At 37.4% G+C, this 21979-nt stretch overlaps 1 protein-coding gene across 1 annotated transcript in view; it reads left to right on the top strand.

Moving 5' to 3' along the window:
• The window catches only part of LOC145270779 (uncharacterized), a 118793-nt gene extending 101475 nt beyond the window's left edge, over window positions 1-17318 (top strand). The window contains exon 3 of the mRNA XM_080126374.1: window positions 13328-17318. Coding sequence (XP_079982500.1) covers window positions 13328-14105 — 778 coding nt within the window. The 3' untranslated portion in view covers window positions 14106-17318. The remainder of the gene's footprint in view (window positions 1-13327) is intronic.
• Window positions 17319-21979: the final 4661 nt, after the last annotated feature.

The following is a 21979-nucleotide window of genomic DNA, read 5'->3' as shown; positions in this document are numbered from 1 at the left end:
AAAAACACATCCAAGTAACAATACCAAGGCCAATGGAAAAATTAACACAATTTTATTTACATATATAAAAATATATTGTAACGAAAGTAAAAGAGAATGTGTAACTGGATGAACAAACAAACTTGAAATAGATTTGAGAGAGAATTTCCGCGCAAAAGAAATAAACAGTTCACACCCTGTTGTCTGCTTTTAACTCCAAAATGGAAGGATATCCTTTTTGTGTTTTTGTTTTTGTAGTTGCTTTCATATATGAGAGAGAGATATAGAGAGAGTAAAATAAACAATCGACTCACTCAGCGCCGGGTTTTAAATATTTCTGTCGCATTCTTTCCTTTTGAAACAATTTCATTCCTTCGTCCATTGGATACATCGTCATTCCTCATTATCGCCTTTTTTCGTTTTCTCTGTCATCAAAATATATCGTTCATTTCTTCGCCGTCGTCAGCACCACAAACGCCGTCACCATCGCCAACAATGTCGCTTCCCTGACCCTCCTCCTCGGCTGCTATATCGTCACTGTCTCGCCACTGGTATACCTTTCTCGCCAATGGTATACCTTTCTCTCTCTCTTTGGTGCCCCCTCTCTCACTGTATGTACCTGCATCTCTCTTGCGTCACTCGCTCAATAACACGCGAGGCGGATGCCTGCAACTTTCCCTCTCTCTAGTTTCATATCTTCTCTCTCCCCCTCTCTCTTTCTTTACAGTTTATAGGCGTCCCCTCGCTGTATTTTCGTATGTTCTCTCTCTCTCTCTCTTTTTCTTTTTCCGGATGTTTACAAATTCACTGAGAGCAGACAACAATATAAAGCACGATAAAACAGAATTTTCTCTCTTGACCTTTTTTTTTTTTTATAATATTAAAAGTAATTATTGTCTCAAATTATATATTTTTTTCACATATTTGTAACACCCCCCCCATATTAGAAAAGATTTTTTTTTTTTTCATGCTTATTTTGTCCAGTCCCACACGTTTTCGTGTGATATTGAAGTCTCTTGGAATTATCTTACGATCTTCTAAAAGAAACATACAAGAAGTGTTCTAGGTTATCCATATTATACACGGTATAAAGCATCAGCACAAACGTTGATCACTCCTCTGATATGCTGGATTTTCAAGTTATATTCTTGTAGAATCAAACTCCAGTTTAATAATCGTCGATTTTGATTCTTCATCTTGTATAAGAAAGTAAGGGGGTTGTGCTCAGTATAAACGAGTATTTGCGTACACGAGGAAGAAACATACACGTCGAAATGCCTTAAGCTGAGGACAAGGGCTAACATCTCCTTTTCAACAGTCGAATATCCCCTTTGATACGCATTAAACTTCCTGGAAAAGTAGCTTACTGGATGTTCAATACCGGCTGAATCTGTCTGGAGTAATACGGAACCAAGACCAGAATCACTGGCATCGATGGCTAAACGGAATGGCTGTGAGAAGTCAGGGGCTTTCAAAACAGGTTGAGAACATAGTAAAGATTTGATTTGCTCAAATGCTTTTTGACAAGTTGGGGTCCAGGAGAATTTCACCTTCTTGGACAGCATCTGGGTGAGTGGTAACGCTATGTCGGAAAAGTTTTGACAGAATTTCCTGTAATATCCGGCCATGCCGAGGAATCGCCTCAGACTCTTCAAATTAGCAGGGGCAGGGTAATCCACGATGCCTTAAATTTTTGCCTCAACCGGGGATACCTTCCCGTAGCCGACTGTATGTCCTAGGTATATAACTTCAGCCTTGCCAAAGTCGCTTTTAGCTAAATGAACCATGAGGTTTGCCCGCCGAAGTCTATCCAATACGGCTCTCAAGGACATTATGTGTTCAGTCCAGCTCTCATTATATACGACGATGTTGTCGATATAGATTTCAACACCGGATAGATCTTGCAAACATGAATTCATCATTCTCTGAAAGGTGGCTTGCGAGTTCTTCATCCCGAAAGGCGTGACTCTATATTGGTACAAACCATGGGGTGTAACGAAAGCCAATATCTCTTTAGCACGCTCAGTCAAGGGTACACACCAATATCCTTTGAGTAGGTCTAGCTTAGAAATGTATGTGGCCTTGCCAATTTTGTCGATGCAGTCATCCATCCTGGGTATGGGGTGAGAGTTTGACTTTGTGATAGCGTTCACTTTGCGGTAATCTGTGCAAAAGCGAATGGATCCGTCTGGTTTTCCAACTAACACACAAGGAGATGACCAGCTGCTCTGGCTAGGTTCAATGATGCCATGCTCGAGCATGTATCTTACTTCTTGTCTAATTATTTCTGCTTTATGTGGGCTTACATGATATGGGTGTTGTTTAATGGGGGTGACCTTTTCGATTTCCACATCATGTTGCACGATGTTCGTTTGTTTAGGAACGTCGGGAAAGAGATCGCCATAGCTCCGAATGAGGATGGTCATATCGTTTCTTTCGCTATTTATTAAATGAGATAGTACGGGTGTAAGATTGGCTAATATCTCTGAGTTTGATAGCCTCGGAGGGTGGTTGTCTTTCCCCGGGATCCTTTTACTGTCCTCCTCAGGTCCTTTTATGGAAGCGGACGGAGTTGTGACTACAATAAGGTTTATTTTATCCCTTTCAAAATACGGTTTGAGCATATTGATATGGCACATCTGTGTCGCCTTTCTACGATCAGGAGTATTTATTATATAGTTTAGTTCACTGACCTTCCGAGCAATGGTGTAGGGGCCGTGGAACCGAGCCTTAAGTGGATGACCAGATAATGGTAACAAAACAAGCACATTGTCTCCGACTTTGAAAGTCCTGGGGGTAGTATTTTGGTCATAATGTTGTTTCATTCTGGCTTGAGCTGTTCGTAACCTTTCACGTGCCAGTCGGCTGGTTTCATATAGTCGGTTTCTGAACCTTGACACATACTCCAGTATGGGTTCACAGGTGACTCCTTTCTGCAGCCATTTTTCTTTTAACAATGCTAGGGGTCCACGTACTGAGTGGCCAAATATTAGTTCGAACGGGCTGAATCCTAGAGACTCCTGTGTGGCGTCTCGCGCTGCAAACATCAAAAAGGGAATACCCTCATCCCAATCTTTCTGGTGACTAAGGCAATAGGTCCGGATCATAGTTTTCAGTGTAGAGTGAAATCTCTCTAGGGCACCTTGGGACTGGGGATGGTATGCGCTTGACTTTACGGTTTGTACGCCCAGCACACTCATAGACTGTCGAAACATCCTGGACATGAAATTCGATCCTTGATCAGACTGTATTACGACCATGGAGAAGAAGTTGAGAAGAGCCCTTGTGATTTTCTCAGCAGATATGTTCCTGAGCGGGACTGATTCTGGAAATCTGGTAGATGCGCAGAGGATCGTGAATATATACTGATTTCCTCGTTTGGTCTTAGGAAGTGGACCCACGCAGTCGATTAAAACGCGGCAAAATGGTTCTTCAAAAGCGGGTATAGGATGTAGGGGGGCGATTGGTATCTTCTGATTCGGCTTGCCTGCCATCTGGCAGGTGTGGCAAGTTCGGCAAAAGTTGGATAAATCTTTGCAGACTCCAGGCCAGTAAAAGTGTTTGGTGATCCTATCATAGGTTTTACGGACGCCTAAGTGGCCTCCCAAGGGGGTTTCGTGCGCTATTTCCAACACTTCGGCCCTACGTGCCTTTGGTAACACTAGTTGGTGTATCACCGCCCAGTCTTCGTGAGCTGGGGATTGCGGGGGTCTCCATTTCCTCATCAGTACACCATTTTTTATAAAATATCCAGAGGGTATTTTTTCCAGTTCCTCTTTGGGCAGTGCTTCTTCGAAGAGGGGGGAAATCCCATCATCCTTCCACTGTTCTTGTATGATCAGTTGCCGCGAAGCGGGAACTTGTAGGGAGGTTTCGTTGGTATGGGTATTATTTGGATCTGTGGGTGGCGAGTTGAGCTTCCCCTCAAGATTCATAAATGATTTCGATAGGGCGATTTCCTCATCTTCCCTGGACTGATCTTTTGCCTCTAACCTTTCCTCTGCTGTTCTTTTTGCGGACTGGGCACAGGTTACTGCACACGCTGGGAAGATGCCGGGGTGTTGTTCCTCTATCATCTCAGTGTTTTCTGAAGTGTTTGGCTCCACCATCACTCTCGGGTGGGGAACAACTCTTTCGCCGGCTAGATCATTCCCGAGTAACATCGAGATACCCTTCATGGGTAGGCTATCAACTATGCCTACTTCCACCAGACCACGTACTATGTTCGAATCAAGAGAGATTCGGTGGATCGGTACATTATTATACCTTCCCCCAATTCCGCGAATTATGACGGATTCTCCTGCCGCCATCTGTGACTTGCATGGCATACTCTGTTTTAAAACCAGCGATTGGGTTGCTCCAGTGTCGCGAAGGATTTTTACTTTCCACCAATTCGTGTGGTCAGTTATCGGATATATCAGACCATCCGACACAAATGGTTGGAACTCCTCCCTGATTTTATCGCCGTCGCTCTCTGCAGGGGGTTGTTAGGTGGTGATAGAGCCTTGCGGTTTACCAAGTGGTCTTTTCATCGAGTTCACACTTTCCCTTACGGGGCAGTTCATTGCAATATGTCCAACCTTCCTGCAATAATAGCACGTTACAGGCCTATGTGTCTTTGTCATTTGATAGGTGGGTGGTCGGATCGAGTTGTTTGGGGATCTGTTTCTGATGTCAGCGGGTGGATATATCTTACTGTCTGGACTATGCCCTAAGCTGTGGGTAACGCTACTTGTTTTCCAGGAGTTCGAGCGGGTCTCGGATAATTTTAGGGGTTTATTTCCCTCGCATGCATGCGTCAGGGCGTACTCGTCGGCAAGGATCACCATTTCGTATGTTGTGTTGATCCGCCTCTCGTCCAGGAATAATTTTAGTTCACTAGGGAGGCAGCTCTTGAACTCCTCCATCAAGATCATTTGACAGAGTTTTTTATAATCAAAGGTGGCATCTTTAGCCGAGGTCCACCTATTGAAATGAGTTTCTTTCTGACGGAAGAATTCGACGTACGTATGGTCTTCTTCCTTTTGGCATGACCGAAATCGTTGCCGATATGCCTCAGGCACTAACTTGTAATTATGGAGGATGGCATGTTTCAGGCGGTCGTAGTCGGTGCAATCTGCTAAAGAAAGGGAGGTATATACTTCCTGTGCTTTTCCTTTCAGCGCCGTCTGTAGCAGCATCAGCCATGCATCCCTGGACCAATTAACGCTCAAAGCTATCTTCTTAAAATGTAGGAAATACTCGTCCACATTTTCTTCGTGGAACGTCAGCACGAGCCGGATATTTCTGGGGATGTCGAATTCTTCACTTCTTTCCTGATGGGGTTCAGGTCTGCTCTCTGTCAAAATCCGCAACACGGACTCGTCCACTAGGTCATTATCGACCAAATGTTCCGTCACTATCTCAATTAGTTTGGCTTTCTGAATACCCGCTATCGATAATAATTAATCTTGCACAGTTCTTCAAATGACGGTGACTCTAGGAATACTTGAACCAGTGCCATCTTTTTTTTTTTTTTTTTAACACCTCTTGTTACTTTAAATGTGTCCACTGTCTAGTGTCTTTGGAGAAGGATAATTCCTGGACAAGAGCCCCATTTATGTTATGACCCGGAATGTCTAGGGGTAAAAATCGTAACACAAAATATAAAAAAAATTATTTAAAAGAAATTAGTTTTCCAGGGTTTTTAGGTACGGGAGGGATATATCCATTTTCTCAGAAGACATTTATAAACACAAGACAGGAAAAACACATCCAAGTAACAATACCAAGGCCAATAGAAAAATTAACACAATTTTATTTACATATATAAAAATATATTGTAACGAAAGTAAAAGAGAATGTGTAACTGGATGAACAAACAAACTTGAAATAAATTCGAGAGAGAATTTCCGCGCAAAAGAAATAAACAGTTCACACCCTGTTGTCTGCTTTTAACTCCAAAATGGAAGGATATCCTTTTTGTGTTTTTGTTTTTGTTATTGTTTTCATATATGAGAGAGAGATATAGAGAGAGAAAAATAAACAATTGACTCACTCAGCGCCGGGTTTTAAATATTTCTGTCGCATTCCTTTCTTTTGAAACAATTTCATTCCTTCGTCCATTGGATACATCGTCATTCCTCATTATCGCCTTTTTTCGTTTTCTCTGTCATCAAAATATATCGTTCATTTCTTCGCCGTCGTCAGCACCACAAACGCGTCACCATCGCCAACAATGTCGCTTCCCTGACCCTCCTCCTCGGCTGCTATATCGTAACTGTCTCGCTAGCCTGCACCGCTCCTTTCCCTCTCTCTAATGGTATACCTTTCTCTCTCTCTTTGGTGCCCCCTCTCTCACTGTATGTACCTACATCTCTCTCGCGTCACTCGCTCAATAACACGTGAGACGGATGCCTGCAACTTTCCCTCTCTCTAGTTTCATATCTTCTCTCTCCCCCTCTCTCTTTCTTTACAGTTTATAGGCGTCTCCTCGCTGTATTTTCGTATGTTCTCTCTCTCTCTCTTTTTCTTTTTCCGGATGTTTACAAATTCACTGAGAGCAGACGACAATATAAAGCACGATAAAACAGAATTTTCTCTCTTGACCTTTTTTTTTTTATAATATTAAAAGTAATGATTGTCTCAAATTATATATTTTTTTCATATTTGTAACGACATATATATATATACAGATATATATATATATATATATATATACATATATACATATATATATGCATATATATATACACACATATATATATATACATATATATACATATATATATGTATATATATATATGTATATATATATGTATATATATGTATATATATGTATATATATATGTGTATATATACATGTATATATATATGTATATATATATGTATATATGTATATATATGTGTATATATATGCATATATATATGTATATATGTATATATATGCGTATATATATGTATATATATATGTATATATATATATGTATATGTATATATATATGTATATGCGTATATGTATGTATATATATATGTATATATATATATGTATATGTATATATATATATGTATATATATATGTATATGTATATATATATGTATATATATGTATATGTACATATATATATGCATATATACATATATATATGATGATTGCAACGTCTTGTCAGACGAGTGCCACTCCCTCAGTCACTGAAAGTCCATGAGCCCGAAAATAACTTTTTTTAGTCCTGCCAGCGAATTCCCACGCTCAAGCAGACATTACATTTAAGACGGTCTTTGGCATACATACATATATATATACATATACACAGATACATACACATACATACCCATAAACATACACACATGCACACATCCATACATCCACAATACATATAACACATACATAAACATATACATACACACAAGCACACACATATACATATATACTATTATATACAAATACATACATACATATACATACATATTCACATACATATACGTACACATGTATGCACATATACATACACATAAAGTTACCTACATATACGTACACATACATATATATATGCACCTATACGCATACATATATATGCATATATACATATACACAAATATATATACCTATATACATACAAACGCGCATAAACATGTATACACAATAAATAAATAAAAATATATACACACATACATATATACATACATATACAAATAGGTATACATAGCCAGCAACAAATCAAACGGCAGACCAGCTTAATGCGGGTACTGGTCTCCCGCTTTATGTATTTTTTTTTTTAAATCAGAGATTTGCTTCACCCAGAGGGGTTGCCTTAACAGGGCTTTTGAGAGTCCTCTCAACCCCACACACATATCGAAATAAAGATATACACGTACACATACAAGCATGCATACAAACAGATGCAAGCAAACATACATGCGCAAGAACAAATACACATGACAACATGCACATACACTCATACATACACGCATGTACATACATATGTACACACACATACACATACATGTAGAATATATATGAAAGGCATTTATCATGACGATGATGATGGTTGTTATGAATTCACCTATTCGTAACAACCATCATCATATATATATATAAAAAAAAAAAATTTCCTGTCTTTTTCTCTCTTACTTTCCCTCTCTGTACTGCTCTAACCAAGTATGCCGACCTATTCCACAAATCCCCAAACCTCAACATGAAATATCTCCAGAATAAAAACTCGATTAAACCTAGAACCCCATCTTCCAGCGTAGACCCCTACTACCAGGTCTCCTTCTCCAATATCAGGGGTCTACGTTCCAACCTTCCAGAGGTTGAAACCCAATTACAGGAGACGAAACCGGACATATTATTTCTATGTGAAACTGGAATAGGGCCAACCACTTCCCTAGATGAGTTCATAATTAATGGATACTCCAATTTTACAGCTAAATCTGACTCCAAAGATCGCCATGGGCATGGAATATGTGCCTACATTAAGGATGGCTTCCCATGTGGCAGGGATATCTCTAGAGAAGATCCTAATTTACCCTATATGTGCTTCAGGGTTGCACTTGCTAACACCACTGCATTTATATTTGCCCTCTATAGGCCCCACAACAGCGGAGTTACTATCTTTAAGAGCATATCTGAGAAAATAGACCACATACTGTCTTCACATCCCTCGGCTAACATCCACATCTGTGGTGACTTCAACGTCCATAACGTGGAATGGCTGACCCATTCAAATAAGACAGATGATGAGGGGAGGTTTTGTCATGATTTTGCCATTGCTTATGACCTCGCTCAGATTGTTCGCGAACCCACCCGTGTGCCCGATACACCCAATCAATATGCAAGCCTCTTAGACCTTTTTCTTTCAACTTCCCCTGAGCTATGTTCATGTACCGTTCATTCTCCTTTAGGATCCTCCGACCACTCCGTCGTATCAGTTAAGATAAAAACAAAATGTAAGAAGCCATCAGACGTACCCCTCCACCGTACTGTATACCGATACTCTATGGCTGACTGGGATAGCTTCCGTACATTCATATCTGATTTACCTCTGCACTCCATGTTTAAAAAGGAAGTGTCCTCTATAGTATCAGATCTGACCGAATGGTTAATTGTAGGCATAGACCAATTCATACCATCAAAAAAATTCCAACAAAAACCTAACAGCCAGCCATGGTTCTCCCCAGAATGTGCTGCTGCTATCGCGCACAGAAATCACTTTTTCCATAACTACCAACGTAATAGATGCACTGAGACTAAAGCTGCTTTCAGGACTGCCAGCAACCACTGTAAAAGAGTAATAAAAAATGCAAGAGAGCTATATGCCCAGTCTGTTAAATCCAAGGTAGCTGATCAGCGGCTTGGTTCCCACCAGTTTTGGCAAATAACAAATAGGATCCTGAACAGAAGTGTGCGTTCTATCCCAACCATTATCAATGGACCAGAGGTTATCTCGTCAGCGTCAGACAAGGCCAAACTATTTGCAAAGAACTTTGCAGCTAATTCTACCCTATGCGACGAAGGCCATCAACTCCCCATATTTCCTCCTATAACACAGAACAAGCTAGGTAATATACAAATATCCGTGCATGAGGTCGCCAAGCTAATAAAAAACCTAGATTCCAGTAAAGCAACTGGCCCTGATGGCATCCCAATTATAGTGTTAAAAAAGCTTCAACCAGAACTTGCTCCCATACTTACGAAACTATTTAAGCGTTGCCTTAAGGAGAAGTGCTTTCCGACCCCCTGGAAGACCTCATCAGTTTGCCCTGTATTTAAGAATTCAGGTGATAAGTCATCTCCCTCTCAATACAGACCAATAAGTCTTCTCTGTGTTATGAGTAAGTTACTGGAATCAATATTAAATAGAGAAATAGTCAACCACCTCAGCAGAAACAACCTTCTTAGTGACACACAATATGGTTTCCGCTCTGCAAGATCTACCGCAGATGTGCTGACGGTTATATCCCACAGGATTAGTGAATCTCTTGACAAAGGCTTCCTTTCTAGGGCAATTGCTCTTGACATATCAAAGGCCTTTGACAAAGTATGGCATAAGGGTCTACTTCACAAGATTTCCAGCTACGGTATAACTGGAAATGTTTTCTCAATCATTAAATCATTTCTCTCCGATAGGCTCATAAGAGTAGTGGTAGATGGACAAAAATCGGAGGCCTGCAATATAAATGCTGGAGTCCCTCAGGGGTCAATCCTCGGCCCAACTCTCTTCCTGATCTACATCAATGACCTCCCTAAACACATACTTAAATCATTCGTTGACATCTATGCTGATGACACGACCATCTACGGCAACACATCAAAGGCTGTAAATGACGAAGTTCTCTCGGATTCTCTCTCCTCTGATCTCGAGCGCGTGGTTCAGTGGGGGAAGATGTGGCTAGTTACCTTTAATGCATCTGAAACTAAACTCCTGTCCTTACATCATCAACGCTCTGATCCCCAGCTGGCATCAATTGTGATGGATGGCTCTCGTCTGGGTGAGGCCCCGTGTTTTGACAAGCTTCTGGGTTTGACCTTTACTCCTGATCTGAAATGGAACACGTACATCAAGTCTGTTGCCAAGGTCGCAGGAAAGATGGTGGGATCCTTCTACCGCTCCAGAAGATATCTCACTACTGATGCAATTCTCTATCTATATAAAAGCCAAGTACGGCCAAGGATGGAATACTGTTGCCATATCTGGGCAGGAGCTGCCAAAAACAGCCTATCATGCCTTGACAGAGTACAAAATAGACTTCGTGGTTTAGTGGGGGATGCCCTTTTCTCTACCCTGCAACCCCTCTCCCACAGAAGAGACGTTGCGAGCCTATCCTTGTTTTATCGTTATTTTCATGGCAGGTGCTCGTCTGAACTCCAATCCCTGGTCCCCCCTCGCCAAACTTTCACGAAAATCACCCGTCTAGCTGAATCCACTGTGAAAAATTTCCCCCACTCTATATGTGTGCCTAAATCAAAACGCGGATTTCATGAGCAAAGCTTCTTTCTTAGAACTGCACGCCTGTGGAACTCTGTTCCGTCTGCCTGCTTCCCTCCGGACTACAGTTGTATGGATGTCTTCAAGTCTAATGTTAACAAATTCCTAATGAACCGACCCCCTAATTAAACACTTCATAAAATCTCCTCACTAACGTGATGTACTTGCAATAACCCTTATCCCTGAGTGGCTTCCGGGCCTTGATAAGTGGTGATCACTGTGTAAAAAAAAAAAAAAAAAAAAAAAAAAATATATATATAGATATACATATATATATATACATACATACATATACATATATATACAGATATACATATATATATATATATATATATATATATATATATATATATATATTAGTAGTTCAGCCCGACTTTACTCGGGCCCTATGTACTGTTCATAATTTTATTTGCATATGTATATATATATTAGTAAGTTTGACTTATGTCAGGTAACCTACATCTAAAATTTCAAGTGTTTAGACTAACCCTAACCCTAACCCTAACCTACATCTTAAATTTCATAAGGTAGAGTCTGCAAAAGTTAACTCTTTCAATTTTGACCTCTTGTCAGTTAAAATTATGCCCCAAAACTGATTGAAAAGCATTTCTGAATAGTCTTTATGTTCAAATGCTTAGACCCATAATTGGCTGAATAGTTTGATAGAGACCACAAAGGTAAAATCTTTTGAATTTTCACCTTTTTACAACCAAACTTTTGGCCAAAAACAAATTTAAAAACTTGCCCTATGTCTGAATACACCTTTATGTCAAATTTCAAATGTTTAGATCAAAAATTGGCTGAGTAATTTGGGAGAGACCGCAGAAGTTCTTTTTTTTTTAACTTTGACACAACTTTTGACCTCTTAACATTTATTGTTTTGGGCTCAAATAAATTATAAAATTTGATCCATGTCCAAGTAACCTACATTTAAAATTTAAAGATGATCAAAATTTATATATATATATATATATATATATATATATATATATATATATATATATATATATATAGATGTATAAAATAGCAGTTGTCAAAATTTCAGGTGTTCACGGTTGTTATTTCTAACAAATAGTAGGTTTTCAAATTTTGTCTCTTTTGGATGCTACTGTATATAAAATAGAAAAATATAATAAAAAAATATTTTAAAATTGATTTTTTATTTCGGACTATTGCAGAGAAAAAAACGTCAGAATAGAAATGGGCACTTGATATCAAAAGCTTGAGAGAAACATTTACCTGATTGAGAAATATCGCACTGACTGACCTTTACTCTAGACAGAAAATGGTATAATTACATTTAATTGTGAAGATAACAACTGTTGTCTAAATGTTGGTTGTTTTTGTTTTGCGGCATATTAATCCTTTTCAGTGATTTTGAAAAAAAAATTTTTTTTTTAATAGAATATTTTTATTTTCAAGTTGGTTTCTATTTAACCCATAGTTGGGACCCTAACAGGTATTACAACTCCAGTTCAGAATAGACTTGAGAGCAATGGCAATTAAAGGGTAGCCCCACACTCCCCAAAGCCTTACCATCGGACTTATGATACCAAGAAATAGTTTTATGTGGATGCATATATATATATATATATATATATATATATATATATATATATATATATAAACAAGTAGTTAATAAAACATGTTAAAAAACACTTTGAAAAGAGTTAAAAACATATTTAATTTTAAAAAGGAAACACAAAATAAGTGGATAAGTTTCAAAATAAATTATATATATATATATATATATATATATATATATATATAAAATAGAAAAACATATATAATAAAAAATATTTTATTTCAGACTATCTGTAGAGAAAAAAACGTCGGGTTAGGAATCATAAATCTCATTATTTTGGAATTTTTCTGCTGAAATCCTTTTTTGAAAGTATTTTCCAATCCTTTTCCTAAGTATACATATATATGTCTGATTTTTAAAAATGAATATTACAAACCAAGGTTATATTTGTATGTTTTTTAAAAATGAATATTACAAACCAGTATATGTATATATATGTATGATTTTTAAAAAGAAATATTACAAACCAGTATATATATATATATATATATATGTATATATATATACTTTTTAAAATAAATATTACAAACCAGTATATATATATATGTTTTTAAAAAATAAATATTACAAAGCAGTATATGTATATATATATATATATATATGTATTTTTAAAAATAAATATTACAAACCAGTATATATATATATATATGTATGTTTTTTAAAAATAAATATTACAAAAATATATATATATATATGTTTTTTAAAAATAAATATTACAAAAATATATATATATATATATATATATGATTTTTAAAAATAAATGTTACGAATCAAGATTATATTTTTTTTATTTCAGACTATCCAGTAGCACGGAAGTAGAAACGGCTGCAGAGAAAAAACGTCGATTAGCAAGAGAGCGCCAGCGGCGAAGAAGAGCAAACTTGAATCAAGAACAGCGTGAAGCGATTAGAGAGTATGACCGACAGCGGTATTGGAACCAACCACTGGAAACTTTGGAAACGCGCAGATTTCAAACGCGGATAAGGGATGCTAAACGACTGCTAAATGAAACAGAGGAAGAAGCCACTCGCCGTAGAGAAAGGGTACGGCGGAGGGCAAAAGAGATTCTGCAAAATGAAACTGCAGAAGAAGCAGCTGCACGAAGGGCCGTCCTACGGGAAAGAGCTGCACAACGGTTGAAAAATGAAACGGCGGAAGAAGCAGCATGTAGAAAAGCAGACCTACGAGAACGGGCAGCACGGAGACGACAGAATGAAACAACAGGTGAAGCAGCAGCAAGGAGAGCAGACCAGCGGAAACGAGCGGCGCAGAGACGAGAATATGAAGCCGCGGCAAGAATAGCTGATTTAGTCGAGACAGCAACAGAAATTGTACAAGAAAAAACGGAGAAAAAGACTGCTGGAAGAAAAGTCGGTCTGCTAGAAACAGCAATAAATATACTGCACGAAGAAACAGAAAATGCCACAGTAGCAAGGAGAGAAGATTTAGGAGGAAAAAAAGCACAAATTTTCCAAAAGGAAACCAAAGACGCAGCAGTTGCAAGAATAGTAGATCTACGAGAAAGAACGGCACAGATTTTAGAAAAGAAAACAGAAAAGGCATCAGTAAATTGAAATCAATATTATTGAGCTTCTTTTTATCAGAAAATCAGAAATGTTAACGCGATAAAGATTGGATATCATCCTCTAGTGTTTCTACCATTTTCTTAGATATGTGTTCATTTGTTTTCCTATCATGTCTGTTATAAAGCATGGTATTGTCAGCAAATATACCCATCTCGGAGACAATTTTATCAGGGAGGTCATTTATGAATATTAGGAATAATTAAGGTCCAAGGATAGACCCCTGAGACACTCCCACATCTATATCATATTGTTTAGGTGATTTGTTTGCCAAAACCTTGCAATATTTCTCACTTTATGCTTTAAAATGACATTCGAATTCAGATTTCAAAGATAAAACCCTGCTATGAAAAAAGAGTCAGCAGTTGCAAAAAATAGATCTATGAGAAAGAACAGCGCAGATTTTAGAAAAGAAACAGGAAAAGGCATCAGTAAATTGAAATCAGTACTATTGCCAAGGTTACTGGGAAAATGGTGGGATCCTTCTATCGATCCAGTAGATATCTCATGGCTGATGCAATTCTATACCAATATAAGAGCCAGGTACATCCAAGGGTGGAGTACTGTTGCCACATCTGGGCAGGAGCTGCTAGAAAGACCTTATCCTGCCTTAACAGAGTTCAAAATAGACTTTGGAGCCTAGTGGGGATGACCTTTTCTCTTCTCTGCAACCCCTTTCTCAAAGAAGAGACGTTGCGAACGTGTCTCTGCTTTATCGTTATTTTCATGGCAAGTGCCCATCTGAACTCCAATCTATGGTCCCCCTCACCAAACTTTCATGAGAAACACTTGTCTAGCTGAAAACACCATCAATAACATCCCCCACTCTTTATCCGTGCCTAAACCTAAACGTAGATTCCATGAACAAAGCTTTTTTCTTAGAACTGCACAGGATGGAGTACTGTTGCCACATCTGGGCAGGAGCTGCTAGAAAGACCTTATCCTGTCTTAACAGAGTTATGAGAAAGAACAGCGCAGATTTTAGAAAAGAAAACAGAAAAGGCAGATGTAAATTGAAATCAGGTAGATAGACCTTAAAAATTGAAAAACTCAATTGCAAATATAATATTATAATAACCATGCAGTTCCTATGATAAGGTTTAGATTCTGAAAAAATATTTACATTGTCTTATGGTTATTTTTTTTTTTTAACTTTTGAAATCAGTTCTATAACGTAACTGCAGGAAGAGGAGATTCATGAGAAACTTGCACTATTTATTTCAGACATGTCAAGAAACGGAATCATTTCCACATGAACTATTTCTGTAGATTGACGACAATCAAGTGGCAAGACACAATACCATACACAGAGGTTTTAGTTCGAACCAACCTCCAGAAATGTAGAAAAAGACTGCTGTAAGAAAAGCAGGTTTTAGAAAAGAAAACAAAAAAGGCAGCTGAAAAAAGAAGAGAAACGCAGGATTGTACACAACGAAACAGAGAAAAGTAGGTCTACTAGAAACAGCAATAGACATACTACAAAAAGAAATGCAAAACGCTGTAATAGTGAAAATGTTATATTTTAATTGTTCTTATTAGTAAAGATACGAGTCTTAAGTGTTCATGCTTAATAAGGATAAGGATAAGAGTCTTAAGAGTGTTCATGGAAGTAAGAGATCTTTGAGGTTCATGTGTGTGATCATGTTGTGAGATATGGAAACATTAACAGGTGTATATAAAGAGAGAGTGAGTGTACATATAAATAAACTTTGAGAGGTGATTCGCTATCTAGATAGACAGACTGATAATTGAGAGGTTTGCATTTATGCCGATGGATTGACAGGTTGGCATTTATGCTTTGACAGTTCGTATGAACGTGAGTGTTTGTATAACATAAATAGACACATTTACTTTCTAACACATATATTTTTTAGATGATGAATTTCAAATAGTTTGTACACATAAATAGACAATACCTTTTTCATGTAATGATGGACACAGGAGACGGCAGTTATAAAAACACATTGAACATTTATTCTTCCCTGACCGGTTGGGGGCTTTGCGTCCAAGAATTCAAAGCTTCACATATTAAGTTTCAAAGTGACCGTCTCGCTTCCTAGACATTCGAATTCCAAACTCCAGACTATCGTCTGTCGTTCTCAAACTCTCTCTGAGTTTCTCACTAACTAACTAACTCTCACTTCCTATATTGAGAAATCCATGCATGTCCGGCCACGTGACCATAATTCACATGCCATCAACATGCGCGACCTGCACGTTTCCGAACATTCTGATTCCCAATAACCTATTTTTCTTTTGTTGTTTTCACAAAGGAATTCAACCTACATATCTAATTCATTTAACCCATATTTTATTATCCACATTCTTTCTAACAATTGAATAGTTTATTTATTATTTATTTCATCAGAATGCACAATTTACTGGATATTCCATTTAAACCTATTGTTCTTTAAAACTTATATCCAGGGTTCGATTTCTGCTTTCTCTCATTTTATTTTCATTTTAAGTAGATCTCTCTATATTTATACTTACATGAAAAGGGGACAGCCCTTATCATGTAACAAAAAGAGTAGATTTAAAAGGGAAAAAGAACGCAAACTTTACAAAAGGAAACAAAAGACGCAGCAGTTGCACAAATAGTAGAGCTACAAGAAGAACAGAGTTTACAAAAAAAAAACAGAAAAGGCATCAGTAAATTGAAATACTATTAAATATGTTTGGAACTTCGTATTAGCAAAAAATCAGAAATGTTGGCACGACAAAGACCATATTGGTGATTTGTTTGCTAAAAGCTTGGAATATCCCTCATTTTACTCTTCAAAATGACATTCAAATTCAGATTTTGAAGATAAAAAACTGCTATGAAATGCACTGCGGACATTTTTATCATCTGTGATTATTTTGTAATAGCAAAGAAAAACACTGGGGTATATCAGACGGAAGATAATAATATGTTAGAAGAAAACATCCATATGGAAAATAAAAAAAACAAACATTTTATTAAAATTAAAGATTAGAAAAGACGACAATCATGTTTTTTTAACAATTTTTTAAGAACTTACAATTAATAGTGAACTTTGTGTAAATAAAAGTAGGTCTACTAGAAACACCAATAGATATACTAAAAGGAAACACAAAATGCCACAATAGCAGGAAAAGTAGATTTAAAGGGGGAAAAGAGGGCAAATTTTACAAAAGGAAACCAAAGACCACTGTACACTTATTGACCCTTATCCTCAAGTGGCCTCTGGGCCTTGATAAGTGGCGAATCCTTTGTAAAAAAACCTCAAATATCATCGACTACTCCATTTGGAGCTTGCTATTAGCAGAAAATCAGAAATGTTGGCGTGATGAAGACTGTTGGTGATTTGCTTGCCAAAAACTTGGAATATTGCTGTAAAAATGGTCGGATCCTTCTATCGATCCAGTAGATATCTCATTGCTGATACAATTCTCTATCAGAGAGGCGGTAGCACTCTCTATATAGGGATGGCCCGTACACGCCTATATACGCCTACAAAACAAAACTATCCAAATCTCAACTAAAATCAACTTATAAGTTTCAAAAAGCACATATTCTTACAGAGAAGCATCTTACGAATCCAGCGAGTGTCAGAACGTCTGTTAAAATGTCAAAAGAGAGCAAAAAAAAAGGGTACAAAAATGGCCAATTGTTCTTCTTTCTTCTTTCTTTTGAGATGATGTATCTCGGTGTACGAACGGTCTCTGACAACAGTTCAAGCATCAATCGACTGCTCTTTACACGGAGAAGTGCAGTGACCCATCGCTTTTTAGCTAACTCCATAATTAAATAAGATTACATGTAATAACAAGTTTTAAACACTATATACCCAATGTAGACAGACCACTTCGAACACGGAACTTCTCTCAAAAGGGACAGCTCCAAATAATACACCGGATGCTCACAGACGTTCCAGTTTGCCAGTGGCCTATATTTCTTGGACGCTGAATATTTGAGGTGAACGTTAAGGTTTTTTCTTTAAACAGTAACCCACCAGCGTTAATGAAACCACGAAATCTTTATCTCAGTTGATCAAAATTGTTATAAGAGTAACCTATCAGCAAGTACGACGTCAAAAAACAATGTTATAAAAACAAATAATTCTTCAGATTTTGGACTGTAAAATATGTACAAAATGTCAATGCTGTGACCAGGATTTGAACCTAGGTTAGCACGGCCACAACGTGGGGTCCTAACCTCTAGACGATCACGGCTAACACTGACGTCTGTCGCTCTTGGCAGAAAGACACATGACTACTGTCAAACTATTGAAAAATAAGGAGGAAACTTGAAATTCTCACGCATGCGCAAAAATACACTATAGCAACCATTGTTAAATGCAGCTGAATCTCTTCGCTCGCTAAGAAAAGTAGATCAGACCAGTTTTTCTAAGAACTCATCAAACGCCAAAGGAAATAAGTTAAATTAACCACAACAGAAACTGCAAGAAAGTCATCTTCTAAGAACTCACTGGAAGCTGACCAAAAAGAATCAAAATTCAAGCCCTAGCCACAAAAATAACTAGATATTGTGGCTACTATACACAATCTACTAATAAAAACAAGTAAGTTTTCTAAAATAAACTACAATAAATTAACCAAGTAACCTCACACTGTCACTGATTAGGACTTCATACAAAGATAACAACTACACTATTGGTGTATATACCATTCCACACTTTAACTATTGGTGACGGGGCAGTATCTCAATTCTACGAGAGTTGTCTTGCTATAAGATAAGTGATATTATAGTAAGATACACATAAGTGTTATATGTTTACATTTAATAAAAAATGCCAAAGTCAGCACGTAGTAAAAAAGCTCAGAGAAATATAGACTATGAAAAAAACAAAGTCAAGGTATTATCTGAGCAAAAAGAATACTATCAGAAAAATGCTGAAATAATAAAAATTAAGTATCATGCAAATCCTGAGGCAAAGAAGGCTGCCTCACGTGCTGACTCAAAAGCACGGTATTACAGGGATCCGAAGGGGAAAAAAGCTGCCTCATGCACAAACTATTATAAATATAAATATCAAAAACTGCCAAATCTTTGCCAAAAACGCCAAAGAATGAACCAAGAAAAATTTAATAGTGAAGGTATGAACATTTTAGAACTTTATAATACTCTAACTGTTTTATCAGAGAGGCGGTAGCACTCTCTATGTAATATAGAACCGATGGAGGACCAAGAGGCAACTCCTAAGGCCCAAAACCCAAGGACCTAAAACCCAGCAGGAAGCGACCTGCTACTAATGGAGGCGGCGATGAGCCGCCTCCTAAAAAAGACAATGCTATCATTTAAGTTTAAAAATAAGACTGTAAGTAAAAATACTAATTAACAAGAATAAAAAAGCATTGGAAATGCAAAAGGATATAGGGATGGTATGCCAAAAAGTATACAAACAAGATAGCTAAGAATGGCTAGGCACATGGAAATAGAATTGCATCCAAAGTATAGCCCTATAGCTTTTTACAACCGTAATGATGGCACGGAATGAAGATTGGAGAAAAGCTATAGGGCTATACTTTGGATGCAATTCTATTTCCATGTGCCTAGCCATTCATAGCTATCTTGTTTGTATACTTTTTGGCATACCATCCCTATATCTTTTTGCATTTCCAATGCTTTTTTATTCTTTTCTATATAAGAGCCAGGTATGTCTAAGTATGGGTACTGTTGCCATATCTGGACAGGAGCTGCTAGAAAGACCTTATCCTGCCTTAGAGTTCAAAATAGACTTTGTAGCCTCATAGGGGATGCCCTTTTCTCTTCCTTGCAACCTCTTTCTCAAAGAAGAGACGTTGCGAGCCTGTCTCTGCTTTATTGTAATTTTCATGGCAAGTGCTCGTCTGAGCTCCAATCTATGGTCCCCCCTCACCAAACTTTCATGAGAAACACTCGTCTAGCTGAAACAGCTGTCAATAATTTCCTCCACTCTTTATCTCTGCTTAAACCTAAATGAACAAAGCTTTTTTCTTAGAACTGCACACCTGTAGAACTCTCTTCCATTTGCCTGCTTCTTGGTGACTAATATAGTTGTCTTCAAGTCCAACGTAAACAAGTTCTTGATGAGCCGTTCCCTTTAAGTAACCCAATTCACCAAATTTCCGTTACTAACGATTACTATGTCACTGTTCCATTGACCACTGTACACTTATTAACCTTTATCCTTGAGTGGTATCTGGGCCTTGATAAGTGGTGACTCCTTTGTAAAAAAAAAAATTAAATATCATGGACTACTATGTTTGGAGCTTGTTATTAGCAGAAAATCAGAAATGTTGGTGTGATGAAGACTATATTGGTGATTTGCTTGCCAAAAACCTGGAATATTCCACACTTTACCCTTCAAAACGTTCTCATGTTTCACAAAGTCTGACATTTGAGAACAAGAATATCCACAAACTTGACAAGAATATGGCTTTTCCCTATTGTGAGTTCTCATATGCCTCACTAACCTTGATTTTTCAGAACAAGAATATCCACACACTTGACAAGAATGTTTTTTGTTTTATTTTACTTTAGTTGAAGTTCTCAGAAATCAAGGGGGCCCACAACCAGGGGCTAACACTTGAACTCTATATGAGATACATAGATATTCGAATGTTCCATTTAAGTTGTTTTATCTCTTAAACATGGAGTTACTAAAGAAATTGAGAACATAATTTTCCTCTTCCCAATTAATAATTTTCATATGTCGTGGCATATCTTTCGTTTTTGTCTCTTGGTCCTACTGGATTCCAGGACAAGAATTTATCTAGTCTGGTGGAGTATCCAGCTTCGTTTAGTTCTAGAGAAAAGTATCCTCATGCCAGGTTGTTCTGACAAACCCTTGTACAGAGAAACCTTCGACACTCGAGGATAGCGTCTAGTAGGCAGTTTGAGTTCTCATATGGCTCACTAACCTTGATTTTTCAGAACAAGAATATCCACACAAAATGTTCTCATATGTTTCACGAAGTCTGACATTTGAGAACAAGAATATCCACAAACTTGACAAGAATATGGTTTTTCCCTAATGTGAGTTCTCATATGTCTCACTAACCTTGATTTTTCAGAACAAGAATATCCACACTTGACAAGAAGTTTTTTGTTTTATTTGATTCGAAGTTCTCAGAATCAAGAATTTATCTAGTCTGGTGGAGTATCCAGCTTTGTGCTATTACTTGATGTAACATCACTTGGAGAAGATGCACCAGTCCTCGTAAAAACTAATTTGAGTTAGCCATAGAAAGGAGATCTTATTTGGGCAGCGAATACTATTGTGATTTTGAATATTTAAGTTAGGGTTTACTTCTAGGGAAAAAGTATCCAGGTTGTTCTGACAAACCCCTTAGACACTCGAGAATAGTGTCTAGTAAGCATTCAAGTTCTATCCAGTAGGCATTCAAGGTGTGAGATCGTATATGTCATTTTAAGCTGAAATTTACTGAGAAGATCTTAATGAAAATCCAACAAATTCACAAGAATATTGTTTCTCTGTTTGTGCTTATGTTGGTAATTGTTGGTAAAGTTCTCTCCATTGTAAGTTCTCATATGTCTCACTAACCTTGATTTTTCAGAACAAGAATATCCACACACTTGACAAGAATGTTTTGTTTTATTTTACTTCAGTCGAAGTTCTCAGAAATCAAGGGGCCCACTACCTGGGGCTAACACTTGAACTCTATATGAGATACATAGATATTCGAATGTTCTATTGAAGTTCTTTATCTCTCAAGCATTGAGTTAGTAAAGAAATTGAGAACATAATTTTGAAGATAAAAAACTGCTATGAAATACACCGCTGACATTTTTATCATCTGCGATTATTTTATAATAATAAAGAAAAACATTGGGGTATATCAGACGGAAGATAATAATATATTAAAAGAAAACATCT

The sequence above is a fragment of the Euprymna scolopes genome, chromosome 46 (genome assembly GCF_053919585.1).
Source record: "Euprymna scolopes isolate OS-2025 chromosome 46, ASM5391958v1, whole genome shotgun sequence".
Taxonomy (NCBI): Eukaryota; Metazoa; Mollusca; class Cephalopoda; order Sepiida; family Sepiolidae; genus Euprymna; species Euprymna scolopes.
Note: the sequence above shows the minus strand (reverse complement) of the source record. Positions and strands in the feature narration are given on the sequence as shown.